The sequence below is a fragment of the Syzygium oleosum genome, unplaced genomic scaffold, assembly GCF_021117445.2.
Source record: "Syzygium oleosum isolate NSW1041296 unplaced genomic scaffold, Sole_v2.1 Sole_v2.27, whole genome shotgun sequence".
Classification (NCBI taxonomy): Eukaryota; Viridiplantae; Streptophyta; class Magnoliopsida; order Myrtales; family Myrtaceae; genus Syzygium; species Syzygium oleosum.
The window spans coordinates 83,647-93,980 of record NW_026607511.1 but is presented as its reverse complement, the minus strand read 5'-3'; the positions used below and the strand labels follow the sequence as shown (position 1 = coordinate 93,980).

Below are 10,334 nucleotides of genomic sequence, written 5' to 3'. Positions count from 1 at the left end.
TTAATCTTGAAATTTCTGCAATTCAATAAATTTTGTAAGGAGACCCTCAATCTTAAAATTGACTAACCGGGATGATTTTGATAGTTTTATTTATTTTAGGATTTAATTGCACGATCTGAAAGTTGCGACACATGATTATACTTTGCTTACAAATTTTAAGAGTTTCGAGGTACTATTCGGTAAATTAAGATAAGATGGTGCCTCAGAATTAACATCGCAAAAGCAATACCATTCAGCTTGATCTATATTTACGTCCAAAAAAGAAAAGTTTGATCTATATATATAATATACTTGGACTTTACAGTAAATTTTCATATTAAGCTCGAGTAAGATGTAAACTACACCAGTGAGCTGCCATTACCCTTGCCATTTCATTCACATCACAACCTAACATTACTATAGGTTTCCTTCTATTTGATTATGCTGCACACGTCTCTCTTAGCATCACTGTGACAATCATTATACCGTCAAGTCCACTGCCCTTGGATCAATCACCCTCCGTTTCAAAACTCGCTTCTGAAGAACGGCGACTCGAAGAACGAGCTTGAAAACGTCCCTCCGACGTTGGGGAAGAGGGTGAGGAAACAAACGAGGCCAAGGACGACCCCCCAGGCGAACCTATCGTCTCCCAAGGGAGTGATCTCGTCCTTTGCGGGTATTTCCTCTCCACCCCGGAAGAAGGTCGCGAAGAGTCCCCAGGCTAAGCACAGGACACTGCCGCTGAGGCCGCCAATGCCGAGCAAAAGCGAAGTGGCGAAGGATAGCAAGGTGGCCGTGCTTCTGCCAAACATGGCTTGAGCAATGCGACCTCCTTCAAGCCTTCCGCATGGCAACAGGTTTAGGGAAGTCACCACCATTCCTGCAGAAGCTGACCATTAGCGTCTGCTGCATTGGTTACTTGCAAGGTGGAAGCAGAAGGATTGATTCCAAGGTCATAAGACTCAAGGAACAGTACTCATCCTCAACAGTCTTCGAAATTTCGAATCAGTCTAACAGAGGCAGGTACAATGAATCTGCTTGTGAATGCAAAAAACTCACCAAGAAGTCCAGCAAAAGCGAGGGGATCAACAGGAACACCAACGCCTTCCACAGCATAGGGCAACACATTACCGAGATCATCGGTATAAGGTCCAATGACGAATTGGATAAAAGAAAGCAGAGGGTTGTTAAAGAAAAATTGTGGCCTTATATATCTGCAAAAGATATGAGGACGGGCATGTTCACGATGTATATGCCGCTCATAATTACTAAGGTCACTCCCAGAGTCTTCCAACATGAAAAGTTTGATGGTATTCGATAAAGCTTACAGTGCATTGTCACCGCCGTTGAAGCTGCCGTCGGCTACAAATGCCGCAACTGTGAGTGCTAGTGATGTCAAATAAGCACTGGCCGTACGGGCCACCGGAATGTCGAAGAGTGCTTTTTTATTCGGTAGCAGGGACTCGTAGTTATTCATGACTCCCAAGCATCCAGTCCAATTTGATGGGACTAGGAACGACGGGCTCAGTTTCACACCATATCGAGCTGCCGTGACTCTCGTGGCTATCTGAAAGATGCACGCAACCATATAGTCTTCAGTTTGATTAATGAACCAAATGTTCACAAGATCGAATACCAGCATAGCTCTAGATAGCCCAACATCGTTTAAGTTCATTATGATTAGCTCCAGAAAACAAGCATGCCTCTCACCAAACCATTCAGTTACTCAAAGAGACCAGATGTAGAGATAGCTGAGGCAAACAATAAATTGTCCAGAAAAGCATCAAAGTAAAAGACGGTATAGCATAATACCTCAGAGACTCCCAGAATGGAAACGAAACCGCCAAAAAGAGGGACAACGTTTGAGAGGTAATCGTCAAAAGTAGCACCTGGTTTGAGGAAGAAGCCGCTCATTAGAGCTATGGTCCCAAAAGTCGTCACGCACAATGCTACTGCACTAACATATCCCCAGGGAGTGCTCAGCCTGGTAGATTCAAACTGCAGATCCATTTCTGATTTTGGTTGCACCACACAAGCCTACACACATACATTGGAGACTTGGAGTCATGGGGACCTTTCATTAGCATTAATACTGTCTGACCTCAGAAAAACTCGGAAGTATTGAACATCTATGAGATTAGACAATGGGCATCAAAACTACAACACTACTCATGGATTAATTGAATCAGTGACAAGGAAACATGACAGTTTATCCAGATACAATATAGTATTGTCTAAAAGGATGCAGCATTTATTCTTCCAAGTGACTTATCAAGTAGATTAACTGCAAAGAACCTGGAAAGGCATTTACTCACAAGTTTACATCCAACTTTGACAATAGATGAATTCATCAACAGAGACATGGAAATGTTTCAACTTGGCAATGGTCCCGCAAGATCATTTGCCTTTACTGCAGTACGACTAATGCTCAAGTTACTAATATACCCAACATTGAGGCAAGTGTATAACCAAAATGATGTATAGCAGGCTTAGAAAAAATTCAAGGAACAAATCTTGTTACAAAATCTTTTAAATGAAATGGTGCATAACAGGCTCTGGCTCAATGAAAAGTTGAATAGTCTATTAGGTGCTGCTGCCTATAGATAGTAAATCATTATGAAGCTCTTCTTGAAGTACCTGTTTAGTAATGTCATCTGCCTTCTCCTCCATGAACCACACGACTACCTCCCGACCTGCTGCCTCAGACAGTTTGCTCTCCAATTTAGGAATGACCTCATCGATGGGCCTCCTCAAATTACCAATGAAGATGCCCCCATCTCCAAACCTCCGAACATCAGTTGCAAAAAACGTATCAAAGCCAAAACAGCTTCTCAACTGCCAAACAGAAATTTGAACAGTGAGATGCGTTTGTTCTGTGAATAACAATTATTATGCACCAAAGACAGTATCGACTTATGCCATCAGAATAGGTAGTGTTGGGGCATTGCTTACACTGAACATTCATCGAAAAAGAACAACTATTGCAGGTCTATTAATCGACTCTGTATATTACAAAAGAAATATTTACTAATCGACATCCGATCATGTAATCGGAACTCTATCGAATAATACCCACGTGCAAAGTCTATCCACGCACATCTCCTTAATTTGGCAGGCGAGTCCCATCTTAGTTACGCGATTAATACAACTTAATATTATAACCAGTTGTTAGGCGTTACAGAGTCTTCCCCACAAAGGACACAAAAATCCTACAAACTACCAGAATCAACGCACATGTTCTAATTCTACACACAAGAAGCAAGAGTTAAAAGTCAATTCTCCGGCCAAACTGCTTAAGAGGACCACTGCAACAGTCAATACTGTCCACATATCTCTCTATCCTTAATAATGTCAACCAAACAAAACCAACCAATCACATGTTCTTTCCTCACATATGCTTAAAATTTGATGGATTTGATCCTTCGCAATGCGAAGATCGCTCTGTTCGCCAGAACGGGAAACACTCCTTCAGAGATCAAGTGTTAACGAAAGTTGTTTCCATTCACTTACCTTGTTAAGATCAAGAGCTTTGAAGGCCTCCTCAGCTTTCTCCAGTCTCTCCCTCTCTCTGGCCAAACTATCGCGCGCAATCCGATTCAGTAGCCCCACGATCGGGTTGTCGCTGCGCTCCCTGTCCAGCTCCTTGAGCTTCCTGTCGGCACTCTTCTTCTCCAGCTTTATCGCGGCCTCGATCGAAGGACTGCCCATGAATCTCTTGAACTCCTCGTCGCTCTTCCAGTCCATCTCCTGCTGCTTCTCCCTCTCCCTCTCCTCTTCCTCGCTCTCTTCGGACGCCCTGGTCCTCTCCGCCTCTCCATCCTCGTGCAGAACTGGTGGCCTTTCAGAGACCGCGGCTACCGAAGCAGAACTGGTGGTGGGTTCATTCTCGCGGTCGTCCTTGACGGACGATCTGAGCGGCCTCACGGCGGAGCTGGGCCTGGAAGGGAGAGAAAAGGGTATCCGGGCACATTGGCCAAATGGGTGTCCGACGCTGCTCTTCTTGAGAGGCAATAACGGCGAGCACCGCGGGTTGATGAGCAGGGTCGCCATTGCAGGAGCTTGTGGGAGCGGTGAAACTTCGAAGGAGAAGCCATTGTTTTATAAACGGGGTGCTGATGCCCTGCATGGAAATTGGCCGAGCAGGGTCTAGAAAGATGGAGAAGAGTTCCAGGTGGACGGAGAGACGAGAGTGGCGACAAGGAAGAAGAGACCCCACGCACGCTCAGAGATCACTGGAGAAAAAGTTGAAGGGCAAGCGTTTCTGTGGCTGCTGAAGAATGTTTTTTCTTGGATTTTCTTTGGCTTTGGATATTGATGGTGACTGGAGGAGATCTACGTGTTACTTGGAACAGTCGAGTGACTTCCAGGAGTGGGGGATCGATAAGAGATGGTTCGCTGTCAGACATGCAAGAAACACTGTGCGATCGCTTCCGTGGGTTTCTAGAATGAGATTCCTTTTTCGAAAATAATCCAAATGTTACGTGAACTTTAAGCTTATTTACAATGTGATTCTCAAATTTTAGCTCAATATATAATGCGATCCCTAAGCTTTCAAATTGAATATTTTCATATAATTCATGAACTAAGTTGGACATATATCAAAAGTGTAAAAATCATGTTGAACAAAATGAAAATTGAGAACATTGAATATTTTCATATAGTTTCGGGACTAAACTGAATATATACAAAAAATGCAAGGATCATATTAAATAAATTGAAAGTTTAGATATTATATTGCGCATCAAATCAAAGTTCATATATCATTTGTGTTATTATTCCTTTCTTTTTTTGTGTTTAGTGGATGAACGTAGCAAAACTACATTTGTCAACATCCACGGGTGTTTGACACATAATTTTTCTTTTCCAAAATTTTTCTTAAATTATCTTGAAAATTTGGGGATATGAACTCTTCAAAGTTCATTTCTCATGAGAAATATGGTCATTGAAATTTCGCCTAATGTGTCATATAATTTATGAACTTTTAATTTAATTAATATGATCCAAGAATTTTGGCCTAATATACAATGTCCTTGGACTTTTTGGTATATGTTAAATTTAATCCATAAACTATTTGAAAATATTCAATATTGATGGAAATACAACACTGAACATTTTTCATATAATTTAAGGACTAAATTGAATATGTACTAAAAGTTTAGGGACCGCATTGAACAAATTAAAATTTCAGGGACTATATTGCACATTAGGGTAAAATTCAAGGACTGCATTGCACATTAAACCAAAATTCATAAACCATTTACATAATTATTTTTTTGCTCATAAAAAATTATCTTGTTTAGTGTTGGAAAATCTCCTATAATCTCTCCCTAATTATTTGGAATATTATGTGATTTGATTTGTTAGCTGTGAATATTTGATTTGTTTTTGTTACCTAATTTAGGTCTTCTATTCCTGTATATATACACCTTGTAATTACTCAATCATAATATGAAAAATACAGATTCTTTTCTTCATGGTATTAGAGCCTGGTTTTCTGATATGAATTTCCTGCCTGTTTCTTTTCCCACCACTGCTGCTTCATTGCAGCCCTTTTTTTCAGCCTTATTGCTGCCATTCTGTTTCAACCTTATTGCTGACTGAGCCAGCCTTATTGCTGGCCTTCAAGTTGTGTGATAAACACCCTTGTTACTCGATCCCTTCTTAGTCTCTTACTATAATCTGTCCTTTCAAGTTGCCGAATGGAAGATTCAGGGAAGGCTATCTCCAACCAAACTGGGTCCTCTCTTCAGGATCTATCCAACTCATCGATTGGAGATTTTCCCAACATGAAGGAATACCGATTGGATGGAAAAAATTATCTTCAGTGGGCACAGATTGTGAGAACGTTTCTTAAAGGAAAAGGGAAGCTCAGTCATCTAGAAGGCATCGGTCCAGAAAAAAGTGATCCCAAGTTTCAGACATGGGACGAAGAAGATTCCTCAATTATGTCATGGTTGTGGAGCTCAATGCAACCCAAATTCAGCAAAAACTACATGTTTCTCCCTACTGCCAAGGACATATGGGAGGCTGTTCGTCAGTCTTATTCAAAAGTTCAAGATGCAGTAGTAATATATGAACTCAAGACGAAGGCTTCAACAACAAAACAAGGTAATCGTTCTGTTACAGAATACTACAATCTCATGAGAGGTCTCTGGCTTGAAATAGATCACAATCTGAATCTAGAGATGAGGTGTGCTGAAGACACTAATACTCTCCGAAACCATATAGAGAGAGATAGGATTTTTGAGTTTTTGGCAGGTCTGAATGTAAACTTTGATCAGATTCGAGTTCAGATCCTCAGAAAGAAGCGGCTGCCATCCTTGAATGAAGTTTTTTCTACTGTAAGAGGAGAAGAAAGCCGACGGACTGTAATGTTTGAAGACCAACACACCGAAGGATCCGCCATGAAAGCAATTAAGGAGGAAACAAATCCTGACAAAAACAGGAGACCGGATCTAATTAAGACAATGGGCAGTGAAGGTTTATGGTGCAATTTCTGCAAGAAACCACGCCATACAAGAGAAAATTGCTTCAAGCTTCATGGAAGAACGCAGGTGCTCAGCAGAGCTAAAAGACAGCCACAAGCGCACATGACCATTGAAGGTGAAGCTGCCCCTATGGACCAATACAAACCTGTTAGTAAGGAGATATTTAACAGAGAAGAAGTTGGTAAAATCAGGGCTCTCCTTGACTCCCTATCTAAGTCTTCTGATATGTGTTCATTAATCCAGTCAGGTGCGTGTCTAATTTTCGAAAACTCAACAGCTTCTCGGTACCCTAATTCATGGATTCTTGATTCAGGAGCAACCAACAATATGACACATGATCCCACTAAATTTGAAACTTATAAACTATCACCAGGAAATAGGAGTATTACCATAGTAGATGGATCTCCTGTTACCGTAGCTGGCCAAGGAACCATAACTCTAAATCCCTTACTTAAACTTGACAATGTCCTTCATGTTCCTAAGCTGTCCACCAATCTCCTTTCCATTAATCAACTTACCAAAAATCTGAATTGTAAGGTGCTTTTCTCTATTGATCATTGTATCTTGCAGGACCTGAAAACGGGGAGGACGATTGGATTTGCTAAGGAACGGAATGGGCTCTACTACCTTGAGAATTCGAGCAAAATTGGTTGGTCTCTTGTGGGTTATAGTACCTCTTACAAGTCTTGTAACCCAGGAAACAACTCTTGCAATCCTATCCACTCATCTCATATTTGGCTTCACCATTTTTGGTTAGGACATCCACCGTTTAGTCTTCTTAGGACTATGTTTCCTTCCATTTTTAAAGATGTTGCTGTTGAAAATCTTCATTGTGAAGTTTGTGAACTTGCAAAACATCATCGTGTTTCATTTCCTTTGAATAATAATGCTAGAGTTTCAACACCATTCTCTCTTATCCATACTGATGTGTGGGGTCCATCTAAAATTGCTAATTTTACAGGAGCTGGATGGTTTGTCTCTTTTATCGATGATTGTACTCGTACTACATGGCTATATCTTATGAAAGACAAATCTAATGTTCAATCTATCTTTCAAAACTTTCATAAAATGATAGTCAATCAATTTGGGGTGTCAATTAGGAGACTTAGGTCTGATAATGGGAAGGAATATTTCAATCAATATCTTGATCATTTTTTCCAAACTCAGGGTATTATTCATGAGTCTTCCTGTGTTGATACCCTTCAACAAAACGGAGTAGCCAAAGGAAAAATAGGCACCTCCTAAATGTTACTCGGGCTCTTCTCTTTCAAATATCTGTTCCAAAGTATTTTTGGGGGGAAGCTGTTTTAACTTCAGCATATCTGATTAATCGGGTTCCTTCCAAAACCTTAGGAAATAAAAGTCCCTTACAGCTCCTGTCTACCTTTTTTCCTGATGTTTCCCATAAATATCACCTTCCCCCTCGAGTCTTTGGCTGTGTTGCTTTTGTGCATACTCATAATCACAACCGAAACAAACTCGACCCCCGTGCTCTAAAGTGTGTCTTTATTGGGTACTCTAATACTCAAAAAGGTTATAAATGCTATGACCCTTTAACACGTCGAGTTTTTATCTCTATGGATGTCACTTTTAATGAAAACCGATCATTTTTTCCTTCCCACCACCATCTTCAGGGGGAGACTCCAAATGAAGATAGTGGGTTTGAACTACTGCCTCCACTACCTAGTGCGTCGCCCAATCCTACTTCGTTCAATCCAACTTCATCTCCTTCCCCATCTCTATCTAGTCCTAGCCCTCTTAGTCCACCTAGTCCTTCATCAAGTCCATCGAGTTCTCTGTCCAGTTCTAGTCCCCCGTCAAGTCCTCTGCCTAGTTCATCATCATCCTCATCTAGTTCTACTAAGAATGAACCAACCAAACTGCAAGTTTACTCAAGAAGGACGAAGCTCAATCCGGAACTGGATCAAGTCCCGTTATCCGAACCGTTATCAGGAAATGAAATCACTCACCCTTCTTCTAATGAACCCGAGTTAAGTGATTTGGATTTACCTATTGCCTTGAGAAAAGCTACCAGGAAATGTACCCAACATCCTATCTCCCATTTTGTGTTGTACCATAAACTATCTACTCAACACAAAGCCTTTATTACTACTCTTGATTCAATTACTATTCCTAACTCAGTACATGAAGCTTTTGAGGATAGGAATTGGATACAAGCTATGACGGAGGAAATGAATGCATTGAAAAAGAATGATACATGGGAAGTTGTGACTTTACCCAAAGGCAAGCAACCAGTGGGATGTAAATGGGTTTATACCCTTAAGTACAAAGCTGATGGGACCTTGGAGAGGTATAAAGCAAGGCTGGTCGCAAAGGGGTACACCCAAACCTATGGGGTGGATTATCGAGAGATCTTCGCACCAGTAGCAAAGATGAACACAGTACGGGTGCTACTTTCTCTTGCAGCAAATTTTGGTTGGTCTTTGTAGCAATTTGATGTGAAGAACGCTTTTTTACATGGGGATTTGGAGGAGGAAGTCTTTATGAAGCCTCCACCAGGTTTTGACAAGGACTTTGGAAACAATCGGGTGTGTCGGCTTAGAAAGGCTCTATATGGTCTCAAACAGTCCCCAAGAGCTTGGTTTGGAAGGTTCACGAAGGCAATGCTCGAGATGGGTTACAAGCAGAGTAGAGGGGATCACACTCTGTTCATCAAACATTCAAATGAAGGTATGGTCACGGCTCTACTTGTGTATGTAGATGATATAGTTGTGACTGGTAATGATGAAGCTGAACAAAAGTCTCTTAAGAGCAGTCTTGCTCAACAGTTCGAGATCAAAGACCTTGGAAAGTTGAGATACTTCCTTGGTATCGAGGTGGCCTACTCTAAGAAAGGTATTTTTATATCCCAAAGGAAGTATGTACTTGATCTTCTCGAGGAAACAGGATGTCTCAATAGTAAGGCGGTGAGCACTCCTATTGATGCAAACCATAAAATGGATGGACAGGGAGAGAGTGGCGTAGTTGAAAAAGGGAGATATCAAAGGTTAGTAGGAAGGCTTATTTATCTGTCTCATACTAGGCCAGACATAGCCTATGTTGTGGGAGTTGTAAGTTAGTTCATGCATGATCCTAAAGAAGAACATATGCAAGTTGTCGACCGGATTCTTCACTACCTCAAAGCTACTCCTGGAAAAGGTATTTTGTTTAAAAGGGGTGACAAGCTGAATCTTGAAGCCTATACTGATGCAGATTATGCTGGGTCACCAATAGATAGAAGGTCAACATCCGGCTATTGCACTTTTCTAGGGGGAAATCTTGTCACTTGGAGGAGTAAAAAATAAAATGTGGTTGCTAAATCTAGCGCCGAAGCTGAATTCAGAGCAATGGCGAATGGGATATGTGAACTTTTGTGGCTCAGGATTATCATTGAAGACCTCAAAGTGGAACACGAAGGAACTATGAGACTCTATTGTGATAATAAATCAGCAATCAACATTGCTCACAATCCGGTTCAGCATGATCGAACCAAGCACATTGAGGTAGATAGGCATTTTATAAAGGAGAAGCTTGAATCTGGTTTGATTAGTACTCCCTACACTCCTAGCAAAGATTAGCTAGCAGATGTACTGACCAAGGGCCTACCGGTGTCGAGATTTCAGGAGATTATCAGCAAGTTGGGCATGGAAAATATTCACTCACCAACTTGAGGGGGAGTGTTGGAAAATCTCCTATAATCTCTCCCTAATTATTTGGAATATTATGTGATTTGATTTGTTAGCTGTAAATATTTGATTTGTTTTTGTTACCTAATTTAGGTCTTCTATTCCTGTATATATACACCTTGTAATTACTCAATCATAATATGAAAAATACATATTCTTTTCTTCATTTAGCATTGTCGTG

General features: G+C 40.9%; 2 protein-coding genes across 2 annotated transcripts; one reads left to right on the top strand and one right to left on the bottom strand.

Annotated features, from left to right (window-relative positions):
- Positions 1 to 247: 247 nt before the first annotated feature.
- LOC115690875 (probable zinc metallopeptidase EGY3, chloroplastic) lies at positions 248 to 4,146 on the bottom strand. Its single transcript, XM_030617356.2, has 6 exons — positions 3,490 to 4,146; positions 2,617 to 2,814; positions 1,792 to 2,016; positions 1,308 to 1,546; positions 1,039 to 1,193; positions 248 to 859 (listed from the first exon to the last, which is right to left on the bottom strand). The coding sequence occupies exons 1-6, from the start codon at positions 4,027 to 4,029 to the stop codon at positions 504 to 506; spliced, it is 1,713 nt and encodes a 570-aa protein (XP_030473216.2). The 5' UTR covers positions 4,030 to 4,146; the 3' UTR covers positions 248 to 503.
- Positions 4,147 to 5,301: 1,155 nt separating this feature from the next.
- On the top strand, positions 5,302 to 7,146 carry LOC130135111 (uncharacterized). Its single transcript, XM_056303490.1, has 2 exons — positions 5,302 to 6,714; positions 7,038 to 7,146. The coding sequence occupies exons 1-2, from the start codon at positions 5,679 to 5,681 to the stop codon at positions 7,070 to 7,072; spliced, it is 1,071 nt and encodes a 356-aa protein (XP_056159465.1). The 5' UTR covers positions 5,302 to 5,678; the 3' UTR covers positions 7,073 to 7,146.
- Positions 7,147 to 10,334: the final 3,188 nt, after the last annotated feature.

Bases quoted from the DNA above. Each gene is read 5' to 3' on its own strand.
- LOC130135111 (XM_056303490.1), top strand. From the start codon at position 5,679: ATGGAAGATTCAGGGAAGGCTATCTCCAACCAAACTGGGTCCTCTCTT. The intron at 6,715-7,037 runs GTGCGTGTCTAA...TGTATCTTGCAG, and splicing joins GTGTTCATTAATCCAGTCAG to GACCTGAAAACGGGGAGGAC.
- LOC115690875 (XM_030617356.2), bottom strand. From the start codon at position 4,029: ATGGCGACCCTGCTCATCAACCCGCGGTGCTCGCCGTTATTGCCTCTC. The intron at 2,815-3,489 runs GTAAGTGAATGG...TCTGTTTGGCAG, and splicing joins AAGCTCTTGATCTTAACAAG to TTGAGAAGCTGTTTTGGCTT. The intron at 1,547-1,791 runs GTATTATGCTAT...TGCATCTTTCAG, and splicing joins CCATTCTGGGAGTCTCTGAG to ATAGCCACGAGAGTCACGGC.